The sequence below is a fragment of the Balaenoptera acutorostrata genome, chromosome 1 (assembly GCF_949987535.1).
Source record: "Balaenoptera acutorostrata chromosome 1, mBalAcu1.1, whole genome shotgun sequence".
Lineage (NCBI taxonomy): Eukaryota > Metazoa > Chordata > Mammalia > Artiodactyla > Balaenopteridae > Balaenoptera > Balaenoptera acutorostrata.
Window position 1 is genome coordinate 84350817 of NC_080064.1, and position 17560 is coordinate 84368376.

The 17560-nt window shown below is 40.0% G+C and overlaps 1 protein-coding gene across 5 annotated transcripts in view; it reads right to left on the bottom strand.

Moving 5' to 3' along the window:
- ALG14 (ALG14 UDP-N-acetylglucosaminyltransferase subunit) overlaps nt 1–17560 on the bottom strand; it is a 118105-nt gene that overhangs the window by 7468 nt on the left and 93077 nt on the right. Inside the window, exons 6-7 of one of the 5 annotated variants that reach the window (XM_028163376.2) lie at nt 3876–3957; nt 616–1464 (exon numbers count right to left, since the gene is read on the bottom strand). In XM_028163376.2, the coding sequence (XP_028019177.1) occupies nt 1341–1464; nt 3876–3957 (206 nt within the window). In that variant the 3' untranslated portion in view covers nt 616–1340. Of the gene's footprint in view, nt 1–615; nt 1465–3875; nt 3958–7793; nt 8228–17560 lie in introns of those variants that run through there. The other 4 variants (XM_007169557.3, XM_007169558.3, XM_007169559.2 and 1 more) reach the window with 4 other exon arrangements.

Consider the following 17560-nt stretch of genomic DNA (forward strand, 5'->3'; position numbering starts at 1 on the left):
GAGAATTCAGAGCAAATCAGCTTGAAAATGGAGCCTCTATCATTTGGCTGCCAGGCTGGAACTGAACAAGGCAACATTTTGGATACTTTTTATTCCTTGCTGAATTTCTGCCAACTCTGTATATGGTATTTCCATAAAAGTCTTGTTTTCTTTCTCTTTTCTTCGAAGAATGAAACTTCTTTCCCCTTTTTTCGAAAGAGAAGACTGTCATTGCAGACTCCATCCCTCCTGCTGCTGTCGCCTTTTCTTCTGTTTGATTTCTGCACTAGTCTCAGTTTGCAAATTCTGGGGTTTGGCAGTTCACAGGAGGACCCAGGGATGGGGAGGGTGGCCCTACGCAATGTCATTGAAAGATTACTGTACTTCAATCACTGGAGCTCAACTGAAAACTTTGAAAAGTTCTCTTTATAATCATTGAATATTAAATAATTATCCTAAAAAGACTGAGGGAAGAAAAAGGATGCCAAGTTCACATTTCTCTGCCAGAAACACTGTTCTTATTTTCAGTTGAATGGCTTGGCTATTAATTAAGGCTTCATGCTCCGCAGCTATCTCTTTGTCTACATTCTTGCCGCTAATCATCATACATGTGACACATGACTTCTGTTTAAATGCTAAAGTTTATTAGAGTGGAAAAAAAATCAGTTATACAGGGAAGGAAAAGAGATTAGGAATCAAGTCCAAGCATTTGCTTATTCATCTGCATATGGTTAAAAGATTTAAAAGAATCCATTGGTTTCTATTTCACTGCTACATGCAGGCCAAGGAGCAAGGAGAAAAGAAAAAAAAAAAGCCTTTTCCTATCCATGGTGTAGAAATACATTTTCTTCCTTTTGCCTTGGAGGGAGAAATCATCTCCTCTCCTAATATTAAGCCAAAGTAACCAAACTTTAGAGGGACTGGCTCCTTCTGAAAAGTTATTGTTCTAATTACCTACTGCTTTGAAATGAATTCCCCGAAAACTTTGCGGCAGAAAACAGCAAGCATTTAATTCTGCTCATGGACGCTGTGGGTCAGAAATTCACTAGGCACAGAAGGGAGGGCTTTTCTCTGCTCGATGGTGTTTGAGCCTCAGCTGGGAGGATTAGAAAGGCTGGGAGTGACTCAAATGGCGGGGCTGGAATCATCTGGAGGCTTCTCCCCTCACACGTCTAGCACCTGGACTGAGATGACGCAAAGCCTGTGCTCAGCTGTGACCGTGACCTTGAACACCTACACCTGGCCTCTCCGTGGGGCTTGTGCTTCTCACAGCCTGGTGGCTGCGTTCTGTGAGGGCATCTCCCGGGGAATGTCTGAGTTAGAATGTCACTTCCCACTCTCGCTGCATTCTGGTGGCCGGTTTAAATTCGAAGGGAGAGCAACCAGACTCCACTTCTGCGTGAGGAAGCGGCCAGGTCATATTCAGAGCATGTGGCTGGCCAACTTCGGAAAATACAGTTCACCTCCGTGGTCTGGGTTGAGGCCCTTTAGGGAGGAGGTGGGAGAGGGAGTTACTGCGTGCCAAGGCCATTTTCTCCCTCCAGGCCCCCCACTGGCTCTTTTCACCCAGTTCTTACTCAGCTCTTTCCCAGTGGCCACGCTTTGTCCCCAGCACCTTCAGTCTTTGTTCGGTCTCTGGTCGTGGGCAGAGATGGAATCACAGTAAACAAAAACACTCCCTGTAGCAGCTTCCTGGCTGCTGTGCTTAGTTTTTGGTTTGTCTTTCTTCATCTGTATACACACCCGCAAATATCTGAGGACAGATTCCCTGACTACCGATGATAGTTTTTTTCATTGAGAAATAATTCACATGCCATAAGGTACACCCTTTTAAAGTGTACAACTCAGTGGGTTTTAGTATATTCATAGTTGTACAACCATCACCACTATCGAATTCTAGAACATCTCACTTAGAAAATCTCACATCCATTTAAAGTCACCCTCATTGCCCTCTCCCACAGCACCTGGCAACAATGAATCTACTTTCTCTCAAAGGATTTGCCTATTCTGGACAGTTCATATAAATGGAATCATACAATATGTGGGTTTTTATGATTGGCTTATTTCCCTTAGCATGTTTTCAAGGTTCATTCATCTATGCTGTAGCATGTCATGAATTAGTCACATCCTTTTTGTGACTGAATAATATTTCATTGCACAGATATATCAAGTTTGTTAATCCATCCGTTAGTTTGGTGGACATCTGGGTTGTTCCCACCTTTTGACTAATATGAATAATGCTGGAATGAATGTTCGGGTACAGGATTTGTGTGAACATGTTTTCAATTCTCTGGGGTATATACCTAGGAGTGGAACTGCTGGGTCCCATGGTAACCTTAATTCTTTGAGGAACTGCCGGACTGTTTTCCACAGCTGCTGAACCATTCTACATTCCCACCAGCAATGTATAAGGGTTTCAATTTCTCCACATTCTTGGCAACATATGTTATTTTCTGCTTTGTTTGATAAAGGCCATCCTAGAGGGTGGGAAGTGGTTGCTGGGCTTAGTTTAAGGAGAGCCTTCCTCTAGGCCACTACATACCAAGGAAGCCACCTTGGTTGCCTGGAGACATAAGATAACTGAGGGCTTACTATGTGTTAGGCTCTGTGCTAAAGGCAGTACATGTATCATCTAGTTTGGTGTTCACAACTCTAAAACTAGGTACCATTATTATGCCTATTTGACAAGTAAACAAAGTGAGGCACAGAATAACTTGCTAGAAAAGGGACGAGGTTTGGAAGACATGAATTTCCCGTACTAAAAAAAAGTTAGAGAACTTGGATACTAATGAAGGAGTCTGGTGGTCTAAGTGAAAGTTAAAAAAAACCTTTTTTTTTTCAAACCAAAACAAAAAATACCAGGTACATTGTAGCTGGCCAAATTCGAAGCTGGCCTCCAGTATTCTAACCATGATGCCCACACCCCGTACGATCCCTTATCCTGAAGGAGAAATGGGACCTATGAATATCATGGGCTATTGCTCTCCTGATTATGTTATATTAATACGGCAAAGGGATTTTGAGAATGTTATTATGGTTCCTAGTCAGTTGACACTGATTTAATTAAAAGGGAGATTACCGTAGGTGTGCCTGACCCCAGTCACCTGAGTCCTTAAAAGAGACAAGCTGCAGTAGAGACTCTCCTGCTGGCCATTAAGAAACAGGTCACCATGAGCCCTACAGCTGCAAGGAACTGAATTCAGCCAGCAACACCCTGAACAAGTTTGGAAGATCTAGAGTTCCAGATCAGAAACCAGTCCTGGCTGTCACCTTGATTACAGCCTGTGAGACCCTGAGAAGAGAACTAGTTAAGCCCTGAATGGGTTTCTAACCTACGGAGCTGTGAGATAATGACTGTTATTTTAAGCCACTAAGTTTGCTGCACTTTGTTACACAGCAATAGAAAACTAGTACACAGAGCACAGACTGACTAAAGGCTGCTAGAGGAGATGAACTCATTGGTGTGTCATTATACATAAAGAACAGCACTTCTCAAAATGTGGCCCAGGGACCCCTGGGGGCCCTCAAGGTCTTTTCAGGGCTCCATGAGGTCAAAACTATTGTCATGTGATTAAGGCATACTGAGGTGTTATCGGTCATTTTCCTTCTCATTATTTTATAGTTTTCTAGATGCTACAGGACGTGTGATGATGTCATTGCTCTCATGGTTAACAGAATGTGTCCCCATCTATTCCTATGTTTAAAAAATTTCTGGTTTAATTTCTAATGTGGTAAATATTGACAAATATAGCCCCCATAAACAAAAGTTCATTGGGGTCTTTCAATAATTTTTAATGAGGTCTTGAGACCAAAAAGCTTGAGAACCACTGGTCCAGATGAAATGGAACTAAGTAGGCCTAGACAAAGTCTGAAGGTATAAGAATTTATGTACTTACTTAATGGCTACATTCTGTCCTGAGCTGTGGTAGGTGTGACCAAGAGTGGAGCAAGGCACAAAAGCAGCATGAGGTACAGTCCCTGAAGTAAGGCAAACATAAAGAATTAATTAGCAAAAGCATCCATGTCTTCCCTTCACAGGTGTTTATGTAAGTACAAGGCACTGCAATATGATGGTACATAATCCGTGCTAACCTTAGGTGTGGGCGGCTAGGACACAGAAGTGTGTAGAGAAGAAGCTGCTGAAACCAGGCTATGGGGGAACAGGGGATGTTTTACGGGAGAGGTGAAATGTAAGTTGGGAGGGGAAGTGGGAAGAGGACAAATATTTCAGGCACTCTGCCTCAAATCTCAGCTGAAATGTCTCTTTCTTAGAGAGGCCTTTCCAGATATCCCTCTCCAGAGCAGTCAGCACTGTATTCCCTTCACAGCACCCTGTTGATTTCCTTTCTAGCACTTTTAAAATTTTAAACCTAACATAACTGTTCAAGTAAGTCTGGCTGGAGCTACAGTACCTTGGTTCAAATGCCACCTCTGCTACTTTCTAGTTGTAAAATCTTAGATAAATTACTTAATCTCTTTATGCCTCAGTTCCTCAAAAAAATGTGCTAACAAAGCAAGGAATTTATGTTAAAGAGTTAGCTTAGTTGTGACCATGGGACTAAAAAGGAAGGTTGGATATGAACTAGATCAAATGCAGAATCAATGGGTGAAATCAGATGACAAGGAGAGAAGAGGATGAAAAGATAAAGGAAAATTCTGGGGATATTAAAAAAAAAAAGAAAGGCAACCAATTATATGTGGATTAAAGAAAGAGTAAAAAAACAAAAATTTTTCCAAAGTTTGTTGTTTGAGCGAGATGGCAGAGCCTGGCGTCAGGTGACTACTTTGAAGGGAAAAGGAGGAGGCATGTCAAATCCACGTTTAAAGTGAGTGGGAACAAGAACACAGACCACTTGATTTTAGAGTCCTGGGGTGCTGGGGCTTACAGAAGCAAGCTCATGGCAGATGACGAAATCTGGATGTCTGCTCATCGTTTGCCAAAGCTGAAATCATGGGGAAGAAACTACACAAGGTCCCCAACACCGAGCTGTATGGAGGACGACCTTCTTTAATATTCACGATGGCATTACTGTGGATAAAAGAAGCTTCATACATTGCTATCAAACTCTTTTTGGTGAGATGGGGCTTTTTAGGAGATATGAAGCACAGATTCAATGCAGGGAGCTACACAGTAAGAGGTGGTACATTTCCCAACGTTAACCTATCTTGGCAAAGGCAATTAAACAGTGTGTTTCCAGTTGCTTTTATACGGGGAAGCTTGGGTCATCTCCCTTCTAGCAAGGACCTCTTGCTATTCAGTTTTAAAGTGTACAACATTCCTCTTGTTGGCATGGTTTCATAGCACTCTTCGTTCCAGGCGAAAGCTTCCTGTGATGACTTTTGGATGTCCCTTCTGAAACATTTAGGGTTTGACCTGGCAAGCTGCTGAGACCCTTTAGGACAGCTGAACTGTAGATAAAAATCTTCCAGGGAAGTAGGTGTGGGCAGGATGTGTGGTTTCCCTGCCTCTCATTTAAAGACTGATGCAACTAATTTTTCATGAATAGTCTCTTCCAGTAAGAGCTGCATTCCAGAGTGCCTCAAGAGAAATTGGAAAGGACAAGTTAGCTACTGATTTCTTCAGTTTCAGTTGAGACTAGAGCACTAGCTTTCTTCATGCCTCAGAAATGCACAGCAGGGATACAGTCCCTACTGCAATCTCAAACCAGCGCCCTTTGCTAGTGTGACCCTGAGGACTTGAATTAGCCATAACAATAAGACACAGGGGAATAGGCATTTGTTTACCAAATAATCTGGAACTGAGCAAGAAGGCGTGATCCCATGTGCCTCAGCCGGGCTCTGAAACGTGTGCATAGCAGCCCGAACCCAGGAAGATATTTCTGAACTTTTAGTGATATAACACACACAGATTCTTTCTCTGACATTCCAGGCTAACCACTGTCTAAGTTAAGGCTCTGCAAAACATCTGGGACATACGTTTCTGGAAAAAATCATGGCTTCTTTTCTACAATTCTCCATGGCCTAAGCATTGTAAGCTCTGGCCCGACAGGAGCCAATGCAGCAGGCTTAGTTGCGGGGGCCCTGGGACAGCTGCCCTGGAGCACAGACAGGCATTAACTGCACTGAACAAAGTCCACTCATCAACTATTCACCTAGTGCCACTCAGGAACAGTGACAGAGAAAAACTTTTCAAAGATGCATAAAAGGTACGTGCTGCTGTCTCTAAAAAAAAAAAAAAAAAAAAAAAAAAAAAATCACTTTCTCCCTAGAAAAGTAGAGGCTTACTTCATCTCCGCTCCTGGTGGAACCACACAAATATGCTACCTGATATTTCAGACCTTTATGTCAGGTGACACAGAGCCAGTGCCTGAGATCTGAGATTTAAAGTCAAAGCACAGTGAACTAGCGCTTGGCCGCCCCGCTGGCCACCGAACCCAGACGGCAAAGTGCTTTCACTATTCTGAGAGTCTTCTGCCATGCGTTTCTCCAGCCAAAAACCTGGGAAAATGTCCTGACAGATGCGCCTACTTTACTTTATTCAGAGAAGGAGAATTTCTAAAAGAACAAGAAAGGCTAGGGTAGCCTCAGCATTTTAATTTTATGTCATCTTGGGTGATCAAGCCTCTTTTCACCAAAAGTCAATTTCTTTGTTAATTTCTTACCATTTCTTTATTACAATTATATCATACTTATAAGACAGATTTAAGAGGAAAAAAAAAAAACAACTTAAACATCCCAAGAGGTCTTCTCATTGTTTGTTGCCTTGTTAAAATAGCAGGGAGGGGAATGGAATTCCTGTTTATTGCAGAGCTGCTGGGCCAGGCCCTGCATTAGGTGTTGTACTTCTGTTGTAGTTGACATGGCTCTTTAGGAGCACAGATTCTCAAGCAGGGCCAGCTAAATAATCGGCAAGGTCCAGTGCAAAATACAATGTGAGCCTCTTGTTCAAAATATGCTAAGAAATTCTAGAGAGAGACAGCAGAGTATTAAACCAAGTGTCGGGCCCTCCTAACTATGGGTCCCTATGTGGTTGCAGAGGCCACATGCCCATGAAACTGGCTCTGCTCTTAAGCTTGGGCTTGAATTTTCGATTTGGCACTTACTAGTCATATGAGCTTGGAAAGTCATCTGTAAAATGGGGGTAATAACAGTCCCTACCTCATTGAGTTGTTATTAGAGTTAAATGAGTTAATATTTGAAAAGTGCTTAGAAGAACACCTGGCATACAACAAGCACTTAAGTAAATGCTAAGTAAATATATACTCTCCTGAGCCTACACATCTTAAAATGCCAGAGATAGCTATAGCCACAAAATCGTGAATTTACTGTAACATTAAAAAAAATGTTTTGAGAGTTCAGCCCTGATAAACAGAACCATGTTTTTACTTGTATGACAGTAGTCACCTTCTAATTTATTTTAACAAACAAAAGATTTTAAAAGATATCCTGGAGTGAGGCCAACTACTCACAAGCAAAACCAAAGAATAAAAACAGATACTGGTTTATGCGCTCAGTTCTGGAAGCCTGTGGAGTGCAAATTGTCATGAAGCCAATTTAATATAACTGCTTCCTTTATGCTGAAAGGATTCACTAGGGACCTCTCTGCTTCCATACAGGAAATAAAGCCTGTTGTGTCTGAACAAAAACTAAGAAATATTTTTCTTTTTCTTTCTGTAATGCAGAATACTGTAAAAAAAAAAAAAAGCTGTAGAACAGGAAATGTGGCTAATCATACAAATTCTATATTTAGTTCTAGAAAATATTAGTAAAATATTAGTAAAACAAGTCAGAAGATAACTTGCAGGTAGTGGTAAACACCTTTATACAGAACAGAAATTTGGAGCACAGAGGCATAAACGCTTAGTGGTTTATTAATGTTTGTTTTATAAAAGCAACCTCAGTTTCCTCACTGGGTTACTTATACATTTCTTTACTCTTAACCACCAATAATTCTCAGGATTCTCAAAAGCTTTTACAATAAACATGCAGTTTTTTGTTCCCCATTTATAGTAAATATTGTTGACTGCAAAATTCTAAAGAAGTAAGTTGTCATTCATCAAACAATTCGCCCGAGGTAGACAGATTTGGGATATTTCTCCTTAAGAGTCGGCCACTGAACAATGAAGTAATCGGAGAGGTGAAACAGAATCTTTCCGGACAGGGATAAATGTTCCACTCGGCAGATGCTTTCAATGTAGACAATGATCACTTTCTTTATTCCTAGTATCCCAAGGAGAAGGGCAGATATACAGATAGGAACACATGTTCCTGGTCCGTTACATAACACCTTGAAAAAAAAAAAAAGTTGAAGGTCAAATAAAAACACAGAATACTGCTCTAATTTTAAACTAAAAACAGTCCAGTATTAGGGAGGATTTTTTTATTCTAAGTCTTGAGCGATTCCTTGTTAAGATCCGGTCTGTAGCAAACTCGTGCAGTTAGAAGCCAGGTGGGGCTGTGTTGTCGGCTCTCCTGCTTACCAACTGTTTGAGTTGGGACAAAGCGGTTCACTTCTCTGCACCTGGGTGGCCTGTCCTGTGCTACAGGACGTGTGCACACAGTGCCTGGTGCTCAGCCAGCACCCACGGGATGGGTGCGTGTTGCTCTTCTCCGACTGCTTTGTGGATCTTGAATGTCACACAAACATATGGAAAACAGATAAAATCAGCTGTGATTCACAGTTTTCTCATATACTGACTTGTTCGTGTTGCTTTTTTAAAGTAATCTAATTAATAGTTGGAGGACTGACATGTTAAGATACAGGAGAAAATGTCTTTAAATGACTAATTATGTAGAATATTTTTGTTGGAGGTAGAATCACTGTAGGAGTTCAATCCAACACGGGATATTCGAGAGAAGGTTACTAAATGAGTGAGATTTTCCCTCAAGAGAATTTAATCCACACTTGTGATCCAGAGAGTTTTAATGCTTTTGGCTTCGGCAAATTTTTATAGAAAGCCACTGATTAAAAACAATTTAGTTGGTGAACCTAATAAGAGAAATAAAAATTTAACTCATAGAGTAACTGCAAAGAATTTTTATAAGTTTTTTAAGAAAATGAGGGGAAAGCTATTACACAGAATTGTTGGTAAGATAATTTACTATTATTTTCAGAGGAGAAAAAGCATTTTGCACAACATCTCAATCATATGCTCATGCTGACTGAATTAGTACAATCTAATAAAGCATTTTTTACCCCACAAATCATAAAACAGGAGATCTGTGGTCGTCTACACACGCCTACTGGGTATTACCTACAATGTCACATGATCGCTCCAGCACAAGGCCCACAAAACTTATCAGACATCAGAGAATCTTAGAGATGAAAGGGTCCCCAGAAATACTGTCTAACCATCCCAGCATTGGAGGGACCTTCCCCAACAGGTGTCTGTTGGGGCTGTGAGACAAGGTGAGGGATATAAGGGTTTGGTAAAGGTCATGTGAACTAAGCCCTGCCCTTACTGGAGGCAGGACCACCTGAAACACCATTGACAGAGCTTTGGGATCAGAGAGAGTAGCCTGTTTCAGGTAGGAACCAATCCTTTTTAGTCTTCCTTAGCTCCCACCTATGAGTTAAACCCCCTGCCTGTCTTTTATGAAGAACTTTTGTTCAGACTTTCTCCTGAAGTACCAGCTACTAAGCTGCTCTCCAGGCCAGCGCTCTTTAATCCCCACTGAGTTGCCCCTATAACCTTTCTTCATAGACCCTCAATGGAGCATAAAAGAAAGAAAAAATGGGACAGGGAATCAGGAGAACGGAGTTAAACAAGCTGTGTACCAGCTCTGTGACCTTGGACGATGGTAATCCTAATTACCACCTCAGCTCTCACTACCACTATTTATTAACAACACATCGTGGTCAGGTACTTCACTGAACATTTCACATGTATTCTTTTAGTTAATCCTCAGAGCAATCATTTGAGGCAAGCTTTCATAGCCCTTTTTGCAGAATAGGAATCTGAGGCCCAGAGAGATTGGGCCAGCTGCCTGATCACACGTCTAGTCCAGACTAGATGACCTTTCCGTTTGCTCCAGGATTTGATAATTCTTTGAGTCTCATTTGTTTCTAGTTTTGTCTGAAGCCTAAGTTACAAGATTGTTCTGAATCCTTTCAGGGTTTAGAATTCTAAAAATCCTATTAATGTAAGGTTTCTCTAATAATGGCACTATTGACATTTTGGACCAGATTATTTTTCCTCGTGGGGCCAGTCCTGTGCATCATAGAATGTTCAGCAGCGTCCCCGGCCTCTACCCACAAGATTCTGGTAGCCAGGAAGATCAAGAATGTCTCCAGCCATTGACAACTCTACAGTTGAGAACCACTGTGTTCATGTATTCCCTAATCCTTGGATTATCTGTGTTGCTTTTCTCAATTTTTTTTTCCATAGTACAGAACAAAATAATATAAAGGTCGCATGTTGGATCTTGAATGTCACAAAAATATTTTCATGTTTGTTGCCTTTAAAAGAAATGTACATATCCACATGTGTTCCTTTCAGTGTCTGGTCGGCCCGCTATACACAAGCTGTGAATACATTAATAGAGATGTCTGGATACAGGAGCGGAAGTGACTGGGCACTGGTGGGAGATGCTTTAATAACCTGCCATAGATCAGAGGCAAAAGGTAAAAGTGGAAATTAAAGGTATTTTGTTTATCTCTGTTGTATCTCTATTTTGAGGTACCTTACTACAAAAGTCCCAGAAACAATAAAATCACAAAACCCTAAACCAAGTATAAAAAAAAAAAAAAAATCTTAAGGAAAACTTAGGCAAAGGAAAGCTTCTTTTAATTAAGCACAGGTTTTAACTCTGAGTTTTACAGTAGCCTGGGCAAAAATTTAAAAATTGGGGATTATGGAGTTTCTATTATTTCATGGAGCATACCAGAGGGACTTATTCCAAGCACTAAACAAACTAGAATTTACTGAGATAGCCTGGGTAAAGACTTTAAACAATATAATGGTTAAGTTGTCTTTTTAATTTTATAAAAAACACAGAAATACTCTTCATATTTCTATTTCTTAAAACATAAGTTCTCAGTAAACGTGGGTACACTGCTCTTACTAACTCTCTACCTCACTACTTTGTAAGCTCCTTATGAGCAGGGTCAATTTCTAGGACAATCTATGTTTTGCACCTGGAACAAAATAGGCACTCACTAAATTCTGCTGAAAGGAAGGAAGGAAAAGGATTGAAGGATAAGGGAGGAGGGAATCCTTTGCCTATCATATATGAAGTCAAACGTTCGCTTTGCTAGACTTGACCCTGTTTGTAGCTCTATCATACACATTTATCATGAACATAATGGCTGTGACTGACAACTTAAAAATTTTTTACTATCTCAGATCCATCGCCTTTTCCTCAGGGGAACCACTGTATCCCTTGCTCTCAACTTAAATGTTTGAATAGAGTTGACTCCACGCTCAACTATAAGGAGAGGACATATGACTCCAGTCTGACCAGTTAGATCATCAAATTTCCCTGGCCAAAGTCATCTGTTCAGGGAAGAGCATATAATCCAGTGAGAAACCACACGACGTAGTGGGACATTTGTTGGGGCTACTGAGAGAGCAGTACCTTTTCTGTTGTACTGGCACCTAGGAGAATGTGGGCCTGGCAATGTTAACATCTATCTTGCCACCATGTGGAGAGCTTGAGAATGAAGCCATCACAAAGCAGAAGAGAGCAGAGCTGAGAGATGAAGACAGGCCAGGTCCCAAAGATAGCATTTAAGATCCATGAATCCAGCTGTGCCTGAGGAAACCAGATCTACCCCTAGACTTGCCAGGTATGTGAGGGAATATATTCCATTTTTGCTTAAGCCAGTTTGAATCAGGACTTCTGTCATTAGCAATAAAAAGCATCCTAACTGACACAGCCCTTTATTTTGTCTAACTCCCTGACTAAGCTCCGACTGTCTGCAGTGCCAACCGGTAGGTGTTCATACGTGCCTGTTGGATGAATTAACAAATCAATAAACTTCTCTGAGAGCAGGAAATCCAAGAGATGTACTAAAGATAATATAAATTATGTGTCTAGAAAACTGAAGGAGGTCAGGGCTAAAATAAACATGAAGTCATGAGGATAGATGAGCCAGATCAAGGATCAAGAAAAGTTACAAGAGGATTGTTGTTCTGTAGATTTGGGTCACCACAGGTCAAGTCCTGTTGGCTGAGACATGACATCGGCATGCATGAAAAGACATATTTAACTAGGGTAGTCTGAACGTAACTCTTAGCCTAGTAGGAACCCCATACACAGAATGTGGGCCAAGACCTTTGGGGTCCTGGGTTGGTTTGAAAGTCAGAGACCATAAAGTTGAGGGTGATCCAAGCATATGAAGGTGAGATTGAAAGCCAGATGGAGAGTCCAACTAGTCTGTAATCTAAAGAGACTGGACAGAAAAGCAGAGTCCAACTCTGAGGCACTGGCCTGAAAACCAGACTTTTGGACACCAGCCTCTTGCTGGTGGAGGAGGAGGCTGGAGAGAGCTAACGAACTGAGGAACACAGCTGCAGGCAAGGTTTTACTGAGCTTCCAGGGCCATGGAAGAAGCTGGAGAACTAGAGCCCATTGTCAAAGCTGAGCTGGCTTGGGAAGACAGTCTCTATGGAGGTCACAGGTTCTGTCAAAACCAACACTTCCATATATAGGATATTGGTTCCACTATGTAGACAGGTAAAAGGGGAGATGAGGAAGGGAGTAAACACTGAGATGTAGGACTAGTCAGGAGACACAGGAAGAAGAGCTCGGTTGTAAGGCTTAAAAAGAAGCCTTACAGGTAAGGTGCTTAACAATGCATCCTTCTTTTTTTTCTTTGTTTGTATTTTATTGATACCCTTTATTTATTAATTTATTTTTTAACATCTTTATTGGAGTGCAATTGCTTTACAATGTTGTGTTAGTTTCTGCTGTATAACAAAGTGAAACAGCTATACGTATACATATATCCCCATATCCCATCCCTTTTGCATCTCCCTCCCACCCTCCCTAGCCCACCCTTCTAGCTGGTCACAAAGCACCAAGCTGATCTCCCTGTGCTATGTAGCTGCTTCCCACTAGCTATCTATTTTATGTTTGGTAGTGTATATATGTCAATGCTACTCGCTCACTTCATCGCAGCTTACCCTTCCCCCTCCCCATGTCCTCACGTCCATTCTCTACGTCTGTGTCGTTCCTGTCCTGCCCCTAGGTTCATCAGAACCTTTTTTTTTTTTTTCAAGATTCCATACATATGTGTTAGCATACGGTATTTGTTTTCCTCTTTCTGACTTACTTCACTCTGTATGACAGACTCTAGGTACATCCACCTCACTACAAATAACTCCATTTCGTTTCCCTTTATGGCTGAGTAATATTCCATTGTATATATGTGCCACATCTTCTTTATCCATTCATCTGTCAATGGACACCTACATTGCTTCCATGTCCTGGCTATTGTAAATAGTGCTGCAATGAACATTGTGGTACATGACTCTTTTTGAATTATCATTTTCTCAGGGTATATGCCCAGTAGTGGGATTGCTGGGTCATATGGTAGTTCTATTTTTAGTTTTTTAAGGAACCTCCATACTGTTCTCCATAGTGGCTGTACCAATTACATTCCCACCAACAGTGCAAGAGGCTTCCCTTTTCTCCACACCCTCTCCAGCATTTATTGCTTGTAGATTTTTTGATGATGGTCATTCTCACCAGTGTGAGGTGATACCTCATTGTAGTTTTGATTTGCATTTCTCTAATGATTAGTGATGTTGAGCAACCTTTCATGTGTTCGTTGGCAATCTGTATATCTTCTTTGAAGAAATGTCTATTTAGATCTTCTGCCCATTTTTGGATTGGGTTGTTTGTTTTTTTGATATTGAGCTGCATGAGCTGCTTGTATATTTTGGAGATTAATCCTTTGTCAGTTGCTTCGTTTGCAAATATTTTCCCCCATTCTAAGGGTTGTCTTTTCTTCTTGTTTATGGTTTCCTTTGCTGTGCAAAAGCTTTTAAGTTTCATTAGGTCCTACTTGTTTATTTTTGCTTTTATTTCCATTTCTCTAGGAGATGAGTCAAAAAGGATCTTGCTGTGATTTATGACAAAGAGTGTTCTTCCTATGTTTTCCTCTAAGAGTTTTATAGTGTCTGGCCTTACATTTAGGTCTATAATCCATTTTGAATTTATTTTTGTGTATGGTGTTAGGGAGTGTTCTAATTTCATTCTTTTACATGTAGCTGTCCAGTTTTTCCAGCACCACTTATTGAAGAGGCTGTCTTGTCTCCAGTGTATATTTTTGCCTCCTTTATCAAAAATAAGGTGACCATATGTGCGTGGGTTTATCTCTGGGCTTTCTATCCTGTTCCATTAATCTATATTTCTGTTTTTGTGCCAGTACCATACTGTCTTGATTACTGTAGTACAATCTGAAGTCAGGAAGCGTGATTCCTCTAGCCCCGTTTTTCTTTCTCAAGATTGCTTTGGCCATTTGGGGTCTTTTGTGTTTCCATACAAATTGTGAAATTTTTGGTTCTAGTTCTGTAAAAAATGCCATTGGTAGTTTGATAGGGATTGCATTGAATCTGTAGATTGCTTTGGGGAGTATAGTCATTTTCACAATGTTGATTCTTCCAATTCAAGAACATGGTATATCTCTCCATCTGTTTGTATCATCTTTAATTTTTTCATCAGTGTCTTATAGTTTTCTGCATACAGGGCTTTTGTCTCCTTAGGTAGGTTTATTCCTAGGTATTTTATTCTTTTTGTTGCAATGGTAAATGAGAGTGCTTCCTTAATTTGTCTTTCAGATTCTTCATCAAAAATGTATAGGAATGCAAGAGATTTCTGTGCATTAGTTTTGTATCCTGCTACTCTACCAAATTCATTGATTAGCTCTAGTAGTCTTCTGGTAGCATCTTTAGGATTCTCTATGTATAGTATCATGTCATCTGCAAACAGTGACAGTTTTACTTCTTCTTTTCTGATTTGGATTCCTTTTATTTCTTTTACTTCTCTGACTGCTGTGGCTAAAACTTCCAAAACTATGTTGGATAACAGCAGTGAGAGTGGGCAACCTTGTCTTGTTCCTGATCTTAGATGAAATGGTTTCAGTTTTTCACCATTGAGAATGATGTTGGCTGTGGGTTTGTCATATATAGCCTTTATTATGTTGGGGTAAGTTCCCTCTATGACTACTTTCTGGAGAGTTATTATCATAAATGGGTGTTGAATTTTATTGAAAGCTTTTTCTGCATCTATTGAGATGATCATATGGTTTTTATCCTTCAATTTGTTAATATGGTGTATCACATTGATTGATTTGCATATATTGAAGAATCCTTGCATTCCTGGGATAAACCCCACTTGATCATGGTGTATGCTCCTTTTAATGTGCTGTTGGATACTGTTTGCTAGTAATTTGTTGAGGAATTTTGCATCTATGTTCATCAGTGATATTGGCCTGTAGTTTTCTTTTTCTGTGACATCTTTGTCTGGTTTTGGTATCAGGGAGATGGTGGTCTCATAGAATGAGTTTGGGAGTATTCCTCCCTCTGCTATATTTTTGAAGAGTTTGAGAAGGATAGGTGTTAGCTCTTCTCTAAATGTTTCACAGAATTCACCAGTGAAGCCATCTGGTCCTGGACTTCTGTTTGTTGGAAGATTTTTAATCATAGTTTCAATTTCAGTGCTTGTGATCGATCTCTTTATATTTTCTATTTCTCCCTGGTTCAGGCTTGTAAAGTTGTGCTTTTCTAAGGATTTGTCCATTTCTTCCAGGGTGTCCATTTTATTGGCATATAGTGGTTTGTAGTACTCCCTCATGATTTGTTGTATTTCTGCAGGGTCAGTTGTTACTTCTCCTTTTTCATTTCTAATTCTGTTGATTTGAGTCTTCTCCCTTTTTTCTTGATGACTCTGGCTAGTGGTGTATCAATTTTGTTTATCTTCTCAAAGAACCAGCTTTTAGTTTTATTGATCTTTGCTATTCCTTCATTTCTTTTTCTTTTATTTCTGATCTGATCTTTATGATTTCTTTCCTTCTGCTAACTTTGGCGTTTTTTTGTTCTTCTTTCTCTAACTTCTTTAGGTGTAAGGCTAGGTTGTTTGAGATTTTTCTTGTTTCTTGAGGTAGGACTCTACTGCTATAAACTTGCCTCTTAAAACTGCTTTTGCTGCATCCCATAGGTTTTGGGTCGTTGTGTTTTCACTGTCATTTGTTTCTAGGTATTTTTTAATTTCCTCTTCAATTTCTTCAGTGATCTCTTGATTATTTAGTAGCGTATTGTTTAGCCTCCATGTGTTTGTATTTTTTACAGTTTTTTTTCCCTGTAATTGATATCTAGTCTCATAGTGTTGTGGTTGGAAAAGATACTTGATACGATTTAAATGTTCTTAAATTTACCAAGGCTTGATTGTGATCTATCCTGGAGAATGTTTCATGAGCACTTGAGAAGAAAGTGTATTCTGTTGTTTTTGGATAGAATGTCCTATAAATATCAATTAAGTATATCTTGTTTAATGTGTCATTTAAAGCTTGTGTTTCTTATTTATTTTCATTTTGGATGATCTGTCCATTGGTGAAAGTGGGGTGTTAACGTCCCCTACTATGATTGTGTTACTGTCGATTTCCCCTTTTATGGCTGTTAGCATTTGCCTTATGTATTGAGGTGCTCCTATGTTGGGTGCATAAATATTTACAATTGTTATATCTTCTTCTTGGATTGATTCCTTGATCATTATGTAGTGTCCTTGTCTCTTGTAACATTCTTTATTTTAAAGTCTATTTTATCTGATATGAATATTGCTACTCCAGCTTTCTTTTGATTTCCATTTGCATGGAATATCCTTTTCCATCCCCTCACTTTCAGTCTGTATGTGTCCGTAGGTCTGAAGTACGTCTCTTGTAGACAGCATATATATGGGTCTTGTTTTTGTATCCTTTCAGTGAGCCTGTGTCTCTTCGTTGGAGCATTTAATCCATTCACGTTTAAGGTAATTATCGATATGTATGTTCCTATTACCATTTTCTTAATTGTTTTGCGTTTGTTTTTGTAGGTCCTTTTCTTCGCTTATGTTTCCCACTTAGAGAAGTTCCTTCAGCCTTTGTTATAGAGCTGTTTTGGTGGTGCTGAATTCTCTTAGCTTTTGCTTGTCTGTAAAGCTTTTCATTTCTCTATCAAATCTGAATGAGATCCTTGCCAGGTAGGGTAATCTTGGTTGTAGGTTCTTCCCTTTCATCACTTTAAATATGTCATGCCACTCCCTTCTGGCTTGTAGAGTTTCTGCTGAGAAATCAGCTGTTAACCTTATGGGAGTTCCCTTGTATGTTATTTGTCACTTTTCTCTTGCTGTTTCAATAATTTTTCTTTGTCTTTAATTTTTGCCAATTTGATTACTGTGTGTCTCAGCGTGTTTCTCCTTGGGTGTATCCTGTATGGTACTCTCTGTGCTTCCTGGACTTGGGTGGCTATTTCCTTTCCTATGTTAGGGAAGTTTTCGACTATAATATCTTCAAATATTTTCTCAGGTCCTTTCTCTCTCTCTTCTCCTTCTGGGACCCCTATAATGCGAATGTTGGTGTGTTTAATGTTGTCTCAGAGGTCTCTGAGACTGTCCTCAATTCTTTTCATTCCTTTTTCTT